Consider the following 20,810-nt stretch of genomic DNA (forward strand, 5'->3'; position numbering starts at 1 on the left):
AATACAAAAAACTTTATGACCAAAAACACAGACAATACTAATTTGAAAATCCTCATCTTCGGATTTTCGTACTTGATAAACAGTATTACATAAATTAAATCACTGTCCTTTAGTATTTGCATACATCATTAATAGTTCACATTTTTAAATAGATTACATTTGTAAAATGTCATTCCCCATTTAAAAAGATACTTGAGATATACCAAAAAACCTACAGTGAAAAGATGAAGCAGTTAAATGAGTATGTCTGTTCAGTATGTAAATTCCTAAGAGTTCAAAATATGTCTACATTTCACAGAGCCAGAGGCCTAAAATTCCTGAGCTGACCATCACCCTTGGTCAAATGAATCGTAGCCTCTATCTACTAGTCCCAGGGTCAGTTTTGTCCAAGGGTCTACTGACATTAAATCCATCAAACCCCCTGACGCCCAGGTTCATATCATCCCCCTTCCCTTCTCAACCCATCCCCTGACCAGCATTAGCCCTACAAAGCTTTATTCTTTCTGTCCCTTACCTGGCCTGCACGCCACATGTTTTGTAAACTAAACTACCTACAGTGATACAAAGATAAATACAAAAATAAATAAAAATTAACTACTTATGGAAGTGGTGCTCCCTACTTAGAGAATTTTCCTATGGCCTCAAACTTCTCTCAAAACATTACTCCAATATCCTGACTGTTAAGGACTTTCCCCTGAGGACAGGAGCTGTATAATACACAATCTCCAACAGCAGCTGTTTATTGCTACCCCTCAAGGTCCTTCAACCCGCTAAGCCATTCATTCACCCCCTATCGGTCCCATACCGTGGCACATTTGAAATAACTACTTCAGTGATCCCATTGCATCAACACAAACCTCTAACCTCCCGACATACTTGCCCTCTGTGGATTCTCTGGTATTGAGAGAATTTCTATTCCAACCAATCAGATTCTTATTCCACCTCTTTCTTTCCCCACCTCAAGTCCAGTGGTACATTTCAACAAATTTTTGATATCCTACACTTTCCTGCTCATTTGCTTCTCTTTGCATTCATGAAAAAAACGTGCTGTGGCTCCAAATGTTCATTTTCTCTGAGCTCCCACTGCCCATGAGCCTCCTTCAAGATTGCATAAATATTTAATGAGTGTCTACAATGTACCAGAGACTGAGCATGTAACACTCTTATCACAAAATTTTTATTAAAACTGTTCAACAAATATTTACTGAGCATCTCCTGAGAAGACGAATGCACTACTCTAAGGTCTGAGAATTCAGTAGTGAACAGGTCAGAGGAGGTCCCTGCTCTTAAAGCCTACATCCCAGCAGAGGGATGACAAACCACCAAAAAAGTAAATGAAATGGAGCCAGTGCTATGTACCATGAGGAAAATAAAACATGGCAATAGGACATCAAGTGTCTTGTCAATGGGTTTTAGGTCTGGACAGGATAGGGGAGGTCTTCCATTTCTCAGAAACACACTGAAACCTATTTATCTTCTCGACCCCCAGCTCCCACAACAGAAGCACTAGGACCCATTTTAAACCTTGAACAGACAGCCCCAATGAGACTGCCAAACCAACTAAACATATCATCAAAAGAAAAAAAAAATTAACTACAGGAGTTAGGAACTAACAGACAATAAAGAAGAGAATCTCACACGCATTCATTTAATTTTCCATATACTTATAGGAGTACATGATCAGCCGTGTGGCCATAATCAAGTGTAATCCCATATTTAAATCTGAGAAACCATAAACTTCAGCTGGGTTCAATAATTTTTTTTTGGCACATGCTATATGAATTACAAAAATGCTCCAATTCTCCACCTCCCATCACCCCCCTCACTCCCATCCCATATCCACAACCCTTGTAATATGATTTCCAATTCTTCCCTCAAAAGATGGGAATCCAGGGGCACATGTAGCTCCGTTCATTAAGCATCCTACTCAGGTCACGTGCTCAGGATCTAGGAACTGAGCCCCATGTCAGGCTCTGCACTCAGTGAGGAGTCTGCTTCAGATTCTCTCTCTCCCTCTCCCTGCTGCTCTCTCTCTCAAAAATATAAATAAAATCTTAAAATATATATATATATATATGGGAGTCTATTACTCCACTCCTTGAATCTGAGCTTGACTTTGTGACTTTCTTTGGCCAAAAGAAAGCAGTGGAAGTGACACTGTCCCAATTCTGAGCCCAGGCCTCAGGAAACCTGGCATACTCTGCTCGCTCACCTGGAACTTGCCTTTACCACAAAGGCAAGCCTGGGCAAGCCTACTGGAGGATGTGAGAGCAACAAAAGATAGCCCAGTCATTCCCACCACCCTAGACCAGTCAAAATCAGCAAAATTTCCTACCTGACCCACAGCTAAGAGTAAATCCAACAGCAGCAAGATGAATTGCTCAGCCAACAGAGGAATATGTGCAAAAATAATATAATATACAGTTATTGTCTTAAGCCACTAAATTTTTAGATGGCTGTTATACAGCAATAACTGATACATAAGAATAATTAAGCATAACTATTCAACTGAGATAATCTATTATATCTCTTTTCAGGTTTTTGAGGAACTGAAGCCAAAAATTGTGCAATATTTTAATTTCAGGGTTTTCTACAATGAGCTTTAAAAGTAGACTAGGCAGGAACTGTTATATACAAAAAGGATTTAGAACCCCATCAAAGGATTTTACTTCTCCTACCAATATTTCTCCTTATTTTCAACTTAGAGTTTCTTTTGCAGCCCCACTGAGAAAGGAATAGCAGATGAACTGATAATCATTCATATTAGAACAGCAAGGCTGATCTGACACTGTAAAACTCGGGATTATTAGGTAAATGTTCAAAATGACCTGGGAGTCCTCTGTGAAAGAAAGAAGTAAGTAGTTGATTTCCTTGTCCTTTTATCATTCTTTTCTGAAATACAGAAACTTCTCAGTGTGAATAGTTTCTGAGAAACTTACCTATTCTTCCAAGTTCAGTAAGGATTTCATTTCTTGTCTGCCTACTGTCTCTTATCTCCTCCAAAATTTTAAGTACTAAGTTTTTGAAAATAGATATAATAAGTACACATTCTACCTGCTCCCCCTCCCCCCAATTCATCTGGGTAAGCATAAAAGGTTTAGTGACTTGAACTGGACCAGGCCTGTCCTGCTTTCTACCCTGTGGGGTTGTTCTGAGAATCAAGCAAGAGGGAGGGAGAGGAAAGAGTTCAGAAAGAATGTGACCTTGCTTGGCTCCCCGCCCACAGTTCTTAGTCCCAGCCTACTCCAGCCACTCCTGGCCATGGGCTTGGCCTGTGCCAGCCAACAGTGCGTGCCTGAGAGCGCCTGTTTTCCAGTACCTTTGCAGAGCCTGAGTATTAATACATCTTAAATATTTCAAACCTAACATTTACACAGGTGTGATGCCAATTTTATTTTTAAAGATTTTATTTATTTATCTGTCATAGAAAAAGAAACCAGAGTGAGCACAGGCAGACAGAGTGGCAGGCAGAGGGAGAAGCAGACTCCCTGCCAATCAAGGAGCCCGATGCGGGACTCGATCCCAGGACGGTGGGATCATGACCTGAGCCGAGGGCAGCCGCTTAACCAACTGAGCCACCCAGGCATCCCTGATCCCAATTTTTTATTTCCTTTTTATTAATGACAAGGATTTTAGTTCTTTTACTTCTACATCCTTCATCCGTGCTTTTCTACAGATAATTTATTCTACAGCTAAAATCATTTTTTGAAAAAAATTCATTAAAAATATTTTTAAAAAACAGCAACATCTATATTCAAAATTGCCTTTTCAGTCACTCCTGGGCATACTATATTATATACTGTCTTTACCATTCTCTCCTTTTAATTCATTTCTGCTTGCCTATGTGAGAGTTCCTAATGTTACAGTGTCTTAAATTCTTCATTACCCTGGAGAATATATTCAAGCTAGGTCCTGCTTTTTTTATCTGTAGCCCTGGACAATAGCTACTTACTCTTTAAAGAAAGTCTTCCTTTGTGCCACCAGGCACTTCACAAATAAACTGATTTCTAATTCCTAAATCACAGAGCTTTCCTAAGTAGAACACAACATTTTAATAAACCAAATATGTATATTTTAAATGTACACTATACCATCCCTAACACTTTTTATTACACATATTAGGAAGTGTTGGTGAAGTTCCTACCTTCAAGGGGTTTAAAATCTACCCAGGATGAACACTTAAAATGATGTTTCTGAACCACTATTAGTAGATCATGCATCTTAAGTTGCTTCCCAGCATAAATAACACTGAAACGTATTCTCTATTTACCCAATGTTATGAACTTACACAAATATCCATGTGAATTAAAATTTAAAAAATAAACATCCATGTATTTCGCACCTATCCCAAGTTTTACAGCTTTTCAAAGTTTACATAAATTACCTCATAACATCATAGGCCTATGTAACAGGTAAGGTAAGAAGGAACTGGTACAAAACAGGATTAAGAAATTTTCTCAAATATGGCTAAGAGAAGTAATAGAGCCAAGGTCTGGTCCATGCTACTTTCTACTTCTATAGAGTATTAACTGCCCATAGATCTACAAGTTATATCCACAGTGGTCACAGAAAGCAGCACATTCCTCTTGGCAAATCTAACTGGTTGATAAAGGGCCTAACTCTCATTGTGCTCTGAACTTGTGGTTTTCTAGGTAGATACACATGAGACGTCCACTGGGTTTTGGGAAACAATATTTAGCACCCCTATGTACATTAACTTTTAAATCATAAGAAAAATAAGCTGAACTGACAGCAATACATATATAATTTATAAATATACAATGGGGTGTACAATCAAAAACTTTTTACCTGTAGAGTACACGACCAAAATATTTTGAAGATCTCTACTAAGCTAACTGGCTCAGACATCAAAAATATAAATAAATATATGACAGAACAGAAAAAAAAGAAAAAATACACAGAAGAGGCAATTTACAAAAGACATTCAAACTGTCAACAAATCAAGGAAAAGATGCCAAGCATAGCCAAAACCAAGAACATACAAATTCAAGCAAGATACCATTTTGTCCATTAGATTAGCCGAAACCTTAAGTCTGGTAATACCAAATCCTGGCACGAATAAGAGACAGAATAATCCCATACACTGCCTGGTGTGAGGAGAAATGATAAAAACTTTTTGGAGGAGCGTTGGACTAACTGTAAACCACGAGTAGTAAAACCATTCATTTGGATGTGACTATCAGATGGCCCCAGTAGATGGCCCAACTCCCAATTCCCAAAGGCATTCAGGAATGGGACATACTCATGCTTGGGGCTTTCTAATGCATTATGCAGTCAGTTTGGCACAAAGTGTCCACATTTTATCACTTTCTTATTTTTTGTATGACTCCATGGACTTAGTGAAAAACAGTGGTTTTTCATTAATTTTGAAGCATGCATTTTAATAATTTCAATATTCAGACCCTATTTATGATGTACAGCAGGATTTTACAGTATTTATCAAAAGCTAAAATACACACATAGCCTAATCCGGCTATTTCCCACTTAACAAACATTTTCTAAAAATAACTGCAAATAACCACAAAGTTTAAATATGAGTATGTTCAATACACACTTGTAGAAATTGAGAAAAAAAAAAATTAAAAACCTAAGTGTCCAACAATAGGGGTATGGCCAAATAATCAAAGTATATTTTGTAGCTACTGAAAGAACAGTGCTGAATTAATACCTACTAATATGAAAAGACCCAAGATATTTATTAAGTAGAAAGTACGTATAGTATAATCTCATTTTTAAGTACAATCTCAATTTTGCCTATATATCACACGTGAATACAAAGAAAAGGAAGTACACTACAGGGTGGGAGGGAGAAGTTTCCTCTAAGTCTCCCTTAGAATGCAGAGTGCTATAGTGCTTACTTGGAAATACTGCCCCTGATAATTAGTCCGAAGAGGTCAAGTTGACAACTCAGACAAGCACTTACAATCTCCCCCCACACAAACCCACATGCAAACACATATAGGTGAGGCATCTGTATCTACCTATCATTATCTTATACTATACCAACTGTATTAATTGTCAATATGAAACAAGGATGAACAAAAGCTTAAGACTCAATTTACTCAAGCACTCAAATGTTTTTAAACGATTCAGCCTCACACACAAGCTTGTGAATTGCTTTAATTTTTTATATTTATAGCTTTATGATATAAATTCACAGACATTAAAAGATGGTAAATACAACCAGTATACCCACCTCCTCAGCTAAGCCCTTACAAATATCACTAGCTTAGTGTAATAGGCTTTCCTACTGATCCAGGAGTTCCAAATACAGTGCTTCAACGTGCCATTGCTCATCAATTAAAAGCTACAATCCTAGTTGTACTTCCATCTCTGGTAATCTATTACATCAATGATCTGCAATGACCATACCTACTGCAGTCACAGGCTTGTCTAGTCCTCTCTCACACTTTTGATTTTGGTCTTGGTTTGTGACTTGCTTTGACCAACAGGACATGAGCAAGCACGATGTACGCAAATGTTTCTAAGTTCTTGAACATGAGGGCTTGTCCTCTTGAAAAGATCCCCTTTAGAAACCAGCTGCCATGAAGCACCTGGGTGGTTAGGCGGTTAAGGGTCCAACTCCTGATTCTGGCTCAGGTCATGATCTCATAACAGGTTCCATGCTGAGCATGCTCGCTCTCTCTCTGCCCCTCCCCTCAGCTTGTGCACACACTCACATGTTCTCATTCTCTCTCTCTCTCAAAATAAAATAAAATAAAATAAAATAAAATAAGGGCACCTAGGTGGCTCAGTTGTTAAGTGTCTGGCTTGGGCTCTGGTCATGATCCCAGGATCCTGGGATCAAGCCCCGCCTCGGGCTCCCTGCTTAGCAGGAAGACTGCTTCTCCCTCTCCCACTTCCCCTGCTTGTGTTCCCTCTCTCTATGTCTCTGTCAAATAAATAAAATCTTAAAAAACAAAATAAAATAAAATAAGCCAGCCATGTTATAATACTCATATTATAAAGAAATTCTAGATAAACCAGTAAGTGATGAGAGGCCAGGAGGAGAGAGACACTGGATATTCCAGCCACAACCTAATTCCAGCTGAATGTGTCTGCACGTGTGACCTCAGTAATACCACACCAAGAACAGAAGAATGCTATAGCTGAGCCCAGTCACCCAGAGGAAGGACAAACTATAAATCATTACTGTTTTAAGCTACTAAGATTTGGGGTGGTTGGTTATATAGCAAAAAATAACTGGAAAACTAATCCCTGTTCTAAACCATCTGTATCACTAACAACAATCCATGTAGATTCTCTGTCAGTTACCTTTAAATTTCATCTGTCCAATCAAGTGTGTTAACTGCAGGTGAGGGAGAAATGGGGGCACTTCCATACACTCTCACATACTGCAGGAGAGAACATAAATGTGTACAAATCTTCTACAGTGAAACTTGGCAAAATGTTAAGGTACTAAACCTTTTAAAAAGGTCACATTCTTTCCCAATAATTCCAAATCTAGGAATTCTGTAGAGACTGGGTGATTTTTCCCCAATCCCCTTTGCTCACGACAGCCAGTAAGCTTGTTTTTTACTGTGTCTTTTTCAGAATTCAACACTTGCACTCCATTCTCCCAGATCTAGGCCTAACCCATCCTGCTTACCTTTTCAATTACTCCCTCTGCAAGGTATGGCTTATAGCTTCCCTGATGATCACTGACACTCTCACTTCTTGGAATTCTGCAGATGCTCAGGCTCACTGCCTTCCTGGCTCTGCAAACGTTGCACTATATAAGGGAGAAGGAGCAGACCTCTGATCTTGTCGTCTTTCACACCCTGGTTTCCTATGGTGAATTGGACCTTTCTCTCTAATCACATGGTTTGAGAGGCTTGCCAACGGTAATTTGGCTGCAGCCAAGGACAGAAAATTACTGAAGACCAGAGGGCCAGTCTTTGCTCCAGGAAATGGGCACGTGATCTAAGGTGGTCAAAGTCCTGTCCAACATTTTTTTTTTTAATTTGGTAATGGATAAAAAACCTTACCTTTTGGGTTAAAAAAAACTGAAAGGCTATAATTTGGGCCTGAAGCACAATTTTTCTGGTTAAGTGGAAAGAAGCTTTTCAAAGTGAAAAAAGGTAAGAGCTTTAAAGAATTCATTTGTATCACTCCTGGAGTTAATGTGGAAAATAGTTTGCTTTTCCTTATACTATTGGCTTTGGGTCACTGACGTTTGCAACAATAAGAATCCTGACTAGATGACAAGTGAAAAGTGGAAAAATGCTCTGGGATGTCCAAATTTGGATAAAGACTTGCTTTTTTTTTTTTTTTTTTTTTTTTTACAATTTGTAACAGATCTTCATTTCAAACATCTAATTGTCTATTATGTGCCGAATGTGGGAAACATAAAGACTATCATGACTTCAAAGAGTTGAGTGCTTCTGAAGTTACTGGCCACGTGGAGAATAATTCCCAAATAGCTGAGAGGCTACTCCTAAGTGACCAAGGAGTTCTCCAACTGGCTCTAAAACTTCCATCATCTGTACCTCCTAAGGACCACTCTGTAGGTCTCTCAGGTTTCTAGGATCCACTGATGTCTGTGTATTAAAGATTTGGTCTACATTCACTTTACTCATACTAGGAGAACAGCATAGACCTCAAGATCTCCCCTGCTCCCTAGAAGCCATATGGGCCTGAACTGTGAAAGTTTCTAAATGGGAATGCCAAGGCTGGGGCAAAATCTAGATTTCAGCTGCCTTCTGAGAGGCATCTCAGGTTCCTGCATTATCTTGGCTTTGTCATGGATCAGGTTTACAATCAGGCCTCTAAGCAGATCCTTTCTGTTTCACCAAGAATCACAAAAAGCAAATGCACAAATGATTTACTAATTCTTGTTGGGATAAATGTCACATGGAGAGAATATCTAAATTTCACAAGGAGGCAAGCACAGACTTAGACTGACTGTCATCATCAAAGTTCAATCAACAAATATTTACTGAGGAACTACTATGAGAGGGCTTAGGCCACAAGACTAAAAATACAGCAGTGAACAAGACTGCTTTTCATGAAACTTACTTACCATACAGAATATGATCATACAGGTATTTAACAAGCACTGCTTTGATTCTAACATGTACTTTTTAAATATAGGGTTTCTGAAATAAGGATGGAGAGGTTTATTTAATATGGTCGTGGCACTCTCTTTTCCCCCTGGAAAGCTGCTACTAAATCAATGGTAACTGATAATCACTGGCAGCTTAAAAGAAACATAGTAATTATACAATTCTATATTTAATCATCATCTTGTTAAATGCTAAGAACGAAAAATATAAGGAGAGAATCTGACAGGGACCAGAATTTGCTCTAGAAGGGCTCCGTTAGCTCCCCCAAAATTTCCTCATAGCACAGTAGTCAGAATGACCCTTTCAAAGGGTGAAGCCGGATCACGGGCCTCCTCTGCTGAGACCTGCAGGGGCACCCTACTTCCCTAAGTAACTGCCGATTACACCAACCAGAGACATCCCCAAACAACGACCCGTTAACTTCTCTGATTTCAACTTTCTTCCCATACTCATTCCTCATCATTCCTCTCCTGATACACTGAAACCTGTTCCGTTATTTTCTTACAGCATTTGCATATTCATACATACTATAAAAAGTACTTATTTACTAAAGCTTACTTTGATATTCTGTCCCCCACCCGTCCCATTCCACAGAAGGACAGTTTTCTGGTCTATTTTGTTTAGTGACAGATCTCAATCACGAAGGCACACATAGGGGTTCAAAACGTGTTGAGAGAATCAGAATGTATCTGTGAACAACTAATGGGAAGACCCTGCCACTGGGACTGAAATAATCATCAAAACCAGCTGGTGAAGCCTTATTCTCTATTATTTAGTGGAGGATAACTTCCTCCTGCAGTTTTTCTCCTTTTACTCAATTTCCAAACCACACCAATCCCACCCCAAGTCTTCAGATACAGCAGAACTTTCCCTCAGGTTATGGTCCAGTTGCAAGCCCCAGATGCTACTTATTCTTCATTTTTCAGATGATTTTGTACTACTTTGTTCTGATCCACTCTGGGAATTCCACCACTGAACTTTCAGAAGCAGACTTATTCCTCACGTTTGTGAGAAAGTCCTCTTCTAGTAACCCTCATGTTGCACCAAGTCTGCTCACTATATCTGGTTAAAGCGGCCTGCATACTTCCCAGAGTTTATTACAGTCTACGACTATGTACTTGGTGATTATTTTATTATGGTCTCTCCCACAAAATAACGGTATGCTCCTTAAGAGCAAGGTTCATGTCTGTCCTTCACAAAGCCTATAGCACCTGGCATGCACAAAATACTCTCTAAGAACTTGCTAAATGAATAATGGGACCAACACAACATTTCTGTACAACATGTATAGTCTAGTTAACTAGGTAACTGAAACAGAATTTTCTAGGGAGAGTGGGTTGTGTTTCTTGTTTGTGAAGAAGAAACAGAAGCTATTGTTGGGGGAGTTCTTTGGAAAGGCCAATTTTAGCCACCTAAAATGCTAGCTATGTCCTCTCAACCAGCTCAGAGACTAGCACATGATCAACACTTCCACCCAGAGTTCTCCCCTCCCCCCCTACCTACTCCCTTATTCTGGTCAAGGGAACCAATCAATCTTACAGCCTCTCAGTCACAAAGGCTTTGAGTGGTTTTTGACCTCTTTTTCTGTCAACCTCCTAGCTCAGCAAGACTCCTAAAGCCTGTCAACTCCTCTTTAATATCATTAATCAATGGCCTTCCTTTCCATTCCCACTACTACCAACTTGGTACAACCAACTCTCAGATTACTATAGCAACAGATCTAGCACTGGTCTCCTGGATTCCAGGTTTGCCCCTTTCTAATCCATCCTGCCTATATTAAAACCTTCACTTAACACGATAATGCTATATCCCAAAAAATCTGCAACAGCAAGCTGGAAAATAAACATCTCAGCCTGACATTCCAAGGCCTGACACAATACAGCTCCAAACAGCATCCCAGTGTTTTCTGTGCTGACATCACTCACCAACACGTAGTTCTCACTAGTAATCACACACATTAAACACCTACCCAGACTCCAATTTATCCTATCAGCCATTTATATCAACCCATCAGAATTCCGTCTATACACTTAAATCTAGCTCAACTCCCACATCTTCCTTTAAGCCTCTCCCGGACCGCCTGGCTTCATTTGACTCTTCCTCCCAGGCTTTCTTGTAACACTGACAGACAACTAGGATCTTTTTTTTTTTACCCCATTAACTCCAATTTACATATACATATATACATGTAACTTTACAAATTTAACTCCAACTTACACTGAGCTGTTATAGAAAAGTAAAAAGGTCACGGGAGAGGTACATTCATCAACAAATGCTAAGAAACCCTTTATTTCTCCTGGATAAAGGTGGCTCTACAGGGATGTTTACATCTGCCCAGTCTCCAGGGCCTCAAGTTCTCACTCTTCTAACCAATTTCTTTACTTTTCTACTGCTCATTTTGCCCCTTCCTAAATACATACCAGAGCTTTGAGAGTTAAAAAAACTAAAACGGTCTACCACATTGAGGGGAAAAACATTTAAGAAATACAAAAAGGGTTCTCAAAACCTTTTTTTAAGACCTAGGACCTAGGACTAAGTTCATGTTTCCCCCACCAGCTCCCTTTAAGATTTTATTTATTTATCTGAGAAAGAGAAAGAATGAGAGAGACAGAGAGCATGAGAGGGAGGAGAGGCAGAGGAAGACACAGACTCCCTGCTGAGCAGGGAGGCGGATATAGGACTTGATCCTGGGACTCCAGGATCATGACCTGAGCCCAAGGCAGGTGCTTAACCAACTGAGCCACCCAGGCAGACTACCACCTCCCTCTTTTAACATAGTGCCTGTTTTTTCCTTGAAATTCTTTGAAGGTTGAAATCATAGTTCATAGTTGCGTTGTACCTAAAGAATTACCATAAACTGCTTCACGCATGTAAGAATCATATATTATAATCTAAAACACTGTTATGAATATAAAAAAGAAATATAATATCCATGAATTGTTCTAAGCATTATACGACTATCCCCAATTATAATATTAGGGTATTAATGCACCCACCAATTTTAAATATCAAATATATAGTAATACATTCTAAGATTCTTGGTGGCAGTTATGTCATATTCCCTATCTCTGCTCATAGTTCAAAATGTGATTATCTATGAAGAAACAACATATTTTTCTTTACTTGCAATCTTAAATGGCTATGTCAAGCCAGAATTCCCCTTGCTGCAGGTTGGTTTGAAATTCCAAGCACACATTAGATCTGACTATCACAGATACTGAAAAGAAACTTCATTAGTCAAAAATCAAACACTGCTCTATTTTCATATCCAAGAAAAAGTTCAATTTTCAGAACTTAAAATTTTAGGTCAAGAAAAAAAGCAATATGAAAATATAACCTCACAAAATCTACACACTACTTTTATTACCCTGCGAAGACTTTTTGATTCCCAATTCTGCTGCATGAGACAATGACCTTTAAATAATCAGAACAAAGTTTCTCATTGCTCAGAGAGCATTGTTTTAAGATTTGCTTGTTACTTTAAGTTAACCGTCTTAAAGCTTTGAAGCACAAAGGGATAGTCAATGACACATCCATTTTAAGCTACCATGACCTGTCATTACAGAGTCATTAAACAGTATTTTCAAGGAGTAAGCAGAAAGCTTTGTAACTTTCAAATATATTAAGACTAATCTCTGTATTTCATAAGCTAAATTATTTGGATATTTAAAGCTATACTTCATAAATTATAAAACCCACTGATAATTTTCTGCATTCTTCCTAAAGATAAATATGAATTATTATGAATATGTTAATATGAATTAACATATTGTATCTATGTGTTTTTATACAGACACTATAATTTCTAAGCTGGCTAGCTTAAGGTATACAGGAAAAAAGGGTGGCTCAGTGGGTTGAGCCACTGCCTTCGGCTCAGGTCATGATCTCAGGGTCCTGGGATCGAGTCCTGCATTGGGCTCTCTGCTCAGTGGGGAGCCTGCTTCCCTCTCTCTCTCTCTGCCTGCCTCTCTGCCTACTTGTGATCTCTGTCTTTCAAATAAACAAATAAAATCTTTAAGAAAAAAAGTGTGCCTGGGTGGCTCAGTCGGTTAAGCAGCTGCCTTCGGCTCAGGTCATGATCCTGGAGTCCTGGGATAGAGCCCCACACATCAGGCTCCTTGCTCAGCAGGGAGGATGCTTCTCCCCTACCTGCCACTCCCCCTGCTTGTGCTTGTTCTCTCTCTCTTTCTCTGTCAAATAAATAAATTAAATCTTTTAAAATAAAGTATATAGGAAAAATACTTCTGTCAGAAGAAGAAAAATACTTCTGTCAAAAGTATACAGGAAAAATACTTCTGTCAGAAGTATTATCTTTATGATAAATAATTTTTTCTGACAGAAGTATTATCTTTATGATAAATAATTTTCAAATATTAACATGTTTTGGACAAATACATTTAAAGTAAAATATATTCTCTGTATTATATATTCTTTTACCTAATTGTAAACTTTTATTAAGAAACCAATTTCAAAAATTCTATAAACTGATTATCCAATTCAAATCTATACAACTCTAACTCTGATCAGGTCCTGTGTTGACAAGAGCACTATTAACCGTTCCCACCCAGCTCTCCAGGGAAGGTATGTTACAAAGCACAACACGCAGCAACAGAAAGAAAGCACACACAGCTCTAGTACTACACACTTCATATTTATCTGTGGTTATCTATACAAAGTTTAAAATACTTGGCACCACAGGAAAGCTAAGCATCTTTCCATATTTCCTGTAACATGTCTTCTTGGCCCTTGAGTTCATCATTTTGTAGACTACTACAAATTCCCAAAATATTATAAAATCCAGAGTAATTTAAAAATGGGATGGAATTCAGAACTTGCCATTTCCAGCCAGCCTAATTTAAAGGCATGAAGACTGAGCTCCAAGGTCTTTAAGAAGGTCAAGACACAGCTGACTACTACGACTTACCCCCACTTCAATCCTCTTTCACCTTACCACCACCACAGATTCAATGATCAATACCAAAGTATTATACAAAAATAGTTTTTGGCAGTGTGCCATTTTGAACCACCACTATTTGTTCAGAAGAGAAATAATCTGAGAGCTACATGTACCTTTGGGCACAAAAGTAGAAACTCAAGTTCTTTAGGTCCTTCTTCTTGCTAAGGGAACCTCCCAGGAACACCAGATTAGGAATAGCAGGAGGATCAACATATATCGATCTATCTTCTCTCCTCCCATGAGAACAAAACCTACCCTGTTCACTGTATCACATCCTTTCTTATAATTTGATCAATAACCTCCTTTCTTCATCTAAGAAAGAACCAATGATGAGAAATACATCCACCAACATTAATCACTTGCCTACTTCAGACTCCTATCCTTTCTTCTCTGAGCATTGTAAATATAGTTCCTATTCCTGCTGTTTCTCATCTTGCTGTCTTTGCAGCCTGTAAGTTCCAAAGGCATGTTTCTGTTGTTTTATTACGTGGTGTGACAATGGAAATAGTCATTCTTCTGACCACTTTCACGTTTAAAATGAGATTCAGACATGGCAATATATGCAAAAGCTCTTGGTAAACTGCAAAATTTTTTAAGACCAAAGTAGTGCCCCTATCATATGAGAATGAAAAAGCATCCCTAATTGCTCATATACAAGTAAGCAAAAAATTTCTAGGAAATTATGGCCCTCATTAGTGATTTAACTAATCTTAAAAGAAATTAGTCTGATACATTCAAAAAGAAAAAAAAGTAGCACCTCCCATTCAGCAAATCATACACTTGTCAATAATTTTACTGCAAGAAGTTTAATGAGCGATATATTTCTCTATCATACTCAATTTTACAACAAATTTTACTTTCATAATATAAATTATTACTATTTTCAGACACAATTATTGGCTGACTATTAATATCACGATTAAAACCCAATAATTTAAAACCGTCATCAGAAATAAAGTAAAATTATTATAGCTTTTGTAATATTGTCCTCATTTTCTTGAGAAACTTAATTGGGCATGACAGTCAAAGAAGATTCTAATTTGTTTAAGTCAACATAAAAGAAAAATCTAATAAAAATGGCTAGTAGAACAAAATTCAGGCTTTCAAAAGGCTCAGTTCTGAAATAAAAAATTTTCAGCCCACACAGAACATTTTCTACTATTGAATAAACGTTCATCTAAGAATGTACACATTCACAGGAATTAAAATATTGCTGAGAATTACAGTGTTACTCCTATTCTTATAAGATTAACTAGCCTTAATGTACAGTAAAACTACTGGATAAAAATAAATGAACTCTATAAAAAAAAATTTCTTCAGAAATATCAAGACTACCTCCAAAAAAATGCCCTTTTCCTGACAATACAACTTCACTTTAATACAGAATGAAAATAGCCACTAGGAAAATACCTGATGACGCTGCACTTTACTTATGCCTTTATTTTTTAGGCCATCTAATAATGTACAGCACAATCTCCAAATTAAAGATGTAACTGAAAATTATCCAGAGAAGAACCACAGCATGAAATCCTCCATGCCTGGATCTTACTTTCTGCCTTCTTCCTATATCCAAATGCAATCATTCCTTCTTTCTATAACCAAATGCAATATAAATAGTCCTTGACATTTTACATAAATATCATTCTGAAAAATTTTAAAACTGTACAGGTAATTATAATTTAATGGAATTATGGTGTGATCTTAAAAATATCACTTAGTAAAATACTTATTGGGCCCAATGAAATAAAGGTGGCTTTAGCTGGGTATCTGTTATTATTAATAAACTATGGACATCTCAACCAAATCTTTTATTTAAGCATTCTTTTCAAGCTTCAGTTCCTTAAAATTAAAGAAAAAATTTTAAAACAAGCTCTTAAGTTAATAGTTTCTAATTTAAAATGAAGATAAAACCACTTTTATTTTCCCCCTGGGAGGTAAAAAATTTTCCTGCATACTGTTGACCTCAAGCATTGTATTTGTCTCCAAGTACCACCAAGTGAACCCAGAACAGAAATTAATTCAATGTCTTTAGAATTAAAAGTCAGGACTGACTGGTCATCTCTCCTTTGTAAGCTCTAGTGAAAGCCTTTTATTCAATCACAACCAACCATAAAACATCTGTATTTTAAAGACTTAGACATATTTAAATAAACTAAGGCAAATTACAATGCTCCAACAGATGTTTGTGAAATAATTAGTATTTATTTGTTGGTTTTTACTTTCAACTCTGTCATTGTTCATCCAACTGTAACCTAGCTTCACATCACTTTTACTTCTTATTAACAGCTGTGGTTAAAATATACATGAACAGAATTCACTTTAAAAGAAAAAAAATATGGTAACATGCTGAAGACCAAATACTGTAATACCCTATCACCTAGGACCAAACATGTAATTGTGACCATCAATGATCTAATTTCCAAATGCATGTATGTCCAGGCAAATAACATAAGAAAACTATGAGTGTTATCTCTTCTCTCAAAATTACAACACTATATAAAGTCAGTATTATTTGATAGACCTTAAAAAATTATGAGCATATCTAGAGATACAACTATTCAACTAAAGATTAATTACAACATTCAAATCAGCAAGAAAAAAAATCATAATTAAAAAACTCACTTTATATAGTATCTTGCACCTTCAAAAGTATATGCTTCTTCCCAGCCAGTAGGCAAATCTAAAAAATATACATTTTACAGTTAGTATTACTTCAATGGGATAGCAAAATAAGTTTCAATCCATTTTACTTATTCATTTTCATCATCAGCTATTTCCATTTATTATGTAAATTTCTAAAAAAAAAAAAGATGTTGAATTGGTAACAAAACTCATAGTGAACAAAATCGTTTTGGAAAAATGGAGATTCAAATTAAAAGCCACCAGAAAAGAATGAACAATATTAGAGATTATCTTACATGATTATATACTTTAATGATCAGTGAAAAGGAACTACTACTCTCTGGCATCCCAAAAAAAGCAAGGGAAGCCTTCTAATCCTAGGTAAAATACTGGCTCTGGCTGGCCAAAAAAAGAAAAAAAACCCCAAAAACCCACCAAACCCTGCATTAAAGGCAACACCTGCTTCTTCTTAGGTATAAGTGTGTTTATTTAAGACCATACCTTTCAGCTACATAAATGAATCCATCCAGGAAGTGTCACCGATGAGAAAGAACTTCCTAAGTATTTAATTACCGGACAAGAGTTCTGATATCACATACTCTATACATGTATGTTTCTACAGATTAGTCTTAAATGTGTGAAGTTACAGGTGAATGACTGTCATTGTCTATGTTATACATTGCAAATGACAAATGGCTTCGATTTAAACATAATATCTGAAATGAAAACCAGGGATGTGTGTCTAAAACCACAAAGTCAAAAGCATACCAAACCAGGAAAAAAACAAAACAAAACAAACGATAATCATGTTTTAAAAATTAATGTGAAATCAAAAAAAGAATAAAATTTCTCTGTAGTGTGAATGTTCTCAAATCTGTGGGGGTAAACAGGATACAAATTCATATCACACATAACCAAAATAAGCATGAAATAATTCCACAAGATGATTAGGCTAAATAATTTAAATACCATATTGTTCTTTGTGAAATAAGTTTATTATCCATAAGGCAAAAAGGCCTTATGAGAGTTGAAATATATATGCAAAACATTTTAAGGTGCATATTGAAGTCAGAGACTGCAGAGGGGAGTTAAGAAATATGACAGTGTATTAGTCAGAAATGTCTTAAAAATGTAACCTCACCATGCTTGCTTTCCCTTTCCTCCTCCACCTTTTTGCAAATTTGGAAATTAGTCACTTCAGTGAACTCCAGAATTTAATAGAGAAGGCAGGCTTGTTCCATATCCTGGCCCCTCTGAGAGAGTCCCAGAATCTCAGAGTTGGAGAGAAAGTATCCCAGAGGGCAGCTCTGAAGGACTGCTGAAGCCAGCCTCCCTTCCGGCCCGAACGGTTCTCGAGCCTCTCCCAGGACGAGACCCAGAGGCCGGCCAGTGAGAGAACACATGTTACATTTCAAAGACAAACAAGTTTCACGAATGTAAACAAAGAGCGCCCAAAGAAAGCCAGACCAGCCGGGAGGCTCCAGTCCACCTTTCTGCAGCTCAGCTCCTGCTCGGCATGGCAACAAGCTGGCCCAGGCTCCGGGGAGATGTGCCTCCCCGCCGACCCTCTCCGACGAGGGCCCAACTGCGAGGCACCCCCTCGCATCCCAACCGCCTGCGGGCGGTCTGTGCAACCTCTGGGCTGCTGCCGGGGACCGAGAGTCTCGCTGACCCGCAGCTGCGGCTGCAAACACATCCTCGGGCTCCGGCGGCGGCTCCGGCGGCAGGAGAGAGAGCGCTACTGTCACACAGAGACTCGCAGCACCCCCGAACTCCTCTCCTCCTCCTCCTCAGTCACCTCCCTACAAGTCCCACCTAAGGGGAGGAGGAAGCCGCTCGGCTACAAGCAGCTCCGAGGAACAGGGAGGCGATGTGGACACCCTGACCCCGGCGGACGAGGGCCAGGGTCCCGGGCTGCACCGAGGGGAGTGGGCAAGGACTTCCTAAAGGTTGAGAGGGGGTGAGATCGGGCGCGGGGGTGCTGGCGGAAGGACTGAGGAGCAGCCGCGAGAGGAAGCACCCGGGGTCTCGAATTCCCGGGAGAGGGGGGGTCGGCCACCCTGGGGGCGTCAGGGGTCCAGGTAGGGAAGGGGGAGGGGGCCCGGGAGGAGGGCTCCGTTCTCCAAGTGGCCATGAAAGGCGAAGGAGAGAGCAGCGTTCAGACTCCAGAGAAGTCCGGCGGCGGGGCCCCCGCTGCCCCTGTACCTGCGGCCGCCCCCGCCGGCCTCCGCCCCACCGCGCCGCCTCCCGGGGACTGCGGCCGGGGGTAGGTCGCGGGGCGGCGGGCTGCCGGGGCGCTGCCGCCTCCTCCCGGCGGCGCCCAACTCCGCTCGGGCCCGGCCGCGCTCAGCGTTACCTGCGCTCTGCCGCCGGTGCCCGGTAACCACGGCCTCGCCGGTGACGGGGTGCAGCCAGGTGGTGCTCTTCGCCTCCTCGCTGCAGGGATGAGAAAAGGGGCAAACACCGGGCGTGAGAGGGGGCTCCGGGGGAGCCGGAGGGGCTGGAGCGGCGCGCACCCGGTGCCCTCCTCGCCTCCCGCCGGCCTCCCGCACCGCCCGGGCCCCCCGCGCCGCGCCCCTCTTTACTTGATGAAGAAGACTCGGCCGCCCCTGGTGATCCCGTAAGTCCAGGAGCGGGGTAGGGAGCAGATCCACTCCAGGTTCAGATCCGCCGCCATGTCTGATCCCCAGCCGCCGCCGCCGCCTTCTCCTGCCTGCCGCCGCGGCTGCCGAGGGAGGAGGGAGCGAGCGAGCGACGAGCGGAGGGAGCGCGGGGAGCGCGGAGCGAGCGCGGCCGGAGCGCGCCTCCCCGGCCCGGCGCGCCCCCGCGCGCGCCCTACCCCCTCGGGCGGCGCCCGCCCCGCCAGCCCCGCCAGCCCCGCCGCCCCGGCTGGGTCGGGCCCGCGTCGCCGCCCCTCCGCATCCTCCGCGGCCGCCCGCCAGCCGCCCCGCGGCGCGCTCGGGGGATGGGCGAGCCAGACCCCTCCCTCACGCCCCTCCCGCGCGGCCCTCACCCCGCCCAACAAAGGTTCCGGGATCGATTGAGGAAAAAAAAAAAACAAAAAAACCCGCGTCCTGCCCCCAGGGCTTTGCCCGAAGGCTTCCCAGCCTGGAGCGGGAGTCACCGGGAGCGTAATCCCTGCGCCCCAGATTGCTCTGTCTTTTAGAACAACAGCAACCCGGCCGCTGGGCGTTGTTTTTTAGAGCTATTGGGTATCAGAGGTTTTTTTCAAAAAAATGTATATCGCTTTAAAATAGAAAACTGTTTTATGAAAGCACACGGAAGGTTTTTCCTGTTTGTGTTTTGTGTGCAACCTCAAAGGTTTGACTAGTTACCGTGGGCCCATGAAATAGGAGTAGACTCAGACTTGACAAAACAAGTTTACCTCTTCTTAGGCCCCTTACATCACATGATGTTTTATAAAATAAAACCTTGACTTTTTCTATTATTTTTTCTTTAAAGTTTCGCTTATTATCAATCTGAATTTCCCCTGTCTCCTATCTCCTATAAATTACAATGATAGCCCAACTTTATAGTCTTTGCGACAGTGCACATTTTAAAATCCCCACAACAACCCTATAGATTCTATAATTAATCCCCATTTTACAGATGCAAAAAATGGAAGTTTAAAGAAACAATAACTTGCCCAAGGTCACAGTAGTGACAAAGCTTGAATTCAAACTAGCTCTAGTATTTAAAAAGTCTGTTTGTATAGCCACATTGCTGTACTTAATTTAAAAAGTCTTGTTTCCCCTGTACTCCACCCGCTTTTTATTCTTTAAACAAGCAAAGGGCAGAATGCAATGCAACTGAGATCTCCCCGAACACCACCTCCGAGTACTTGCCTCTTCTGTTTGTCTCTGGTCCTCTGCCACACTTGAAATTGCTTATGCATCTTTGCAGCAAAGATGACTCATTAAAGCAGGATACACAGTTCAATAATAATAGTACTACTTGAAATTCCTGTAACACCTTTTCTGACCAGTCTTGGGTGCCTCCTGAAGCTTTATCTCATTCATCTTTCCAGTAGCTGGAAGAAGCAAACCATCTCTTTTAACATTTAAGGTAACTCAGGCACAGAAAGGGTAAATGACCTTGGACAAACCCATATCCAGCAAGTCAGGTGGGGCCTGGATGAGAATGCA

The 20,810-nt window shown here is 40.3% G+C and overlaps 1 protein-coding gene across 18 annotated transcripts in view; it reads right to left on the reverse strand.

The window, feature by feature from the left end:
- The window catches only part of PLEKHA5 (pleckstrin homology domain containing A5), a 277,031-nt gene extending 257,492 nt beyond the window's left edge, over positions 1 to 19,539 (reverse strand). For 4 of the 18 annotated variants that reach the window (XM_059185925.1, XM_059185936.1, XM_059185919.1 and 1 more), the window contains exons 1-3: positions 19,251 to 19,527; positions 19,022 to 19,101; positions 16,666 to 16,723 (exon numbers count right to left, since the gene is read on the reverse strand). In XM_059185925.1, the coding sequence (XP_059041908.1) occupies positions 16,666 to 16,723; positions 19,022 to 19,101; positions 19,251 to 19,342 (230 nt within the window). In that variant the 5' untranslated portion in view covers positions 19,343 to 19,527. Of the gene's footprint in view, positions 1 to 16,665; positions 16,724 to 19,021; positions 19,102 to 19,250 lie in introns of all 18 variants that reach the window. The other 14 variants (XM_059185930.1, XM_059185927.1, XM_059185922.1 and 11 more) reach the window with 7 other exon arrangements.
- Between the last annotated feature and the right edge of the window lie 1,271 nt (positions 19,540 to 20,810).

Source organism: Mustela lutreola, chromosome 8, assembly GCF_030435805.1.
Source record: "Mustela lutreola isolate mMusLut2 chromosome 8, mMusLut2.pri, whole genome shotgun sequence".
NCBI classification, from domain to species: domain Eukaryota; kingdom Metazoa; phylum Chordata; class Mammalia; order Carnivora; family Mustelidae; genus Mustela; species Mustela lutreola.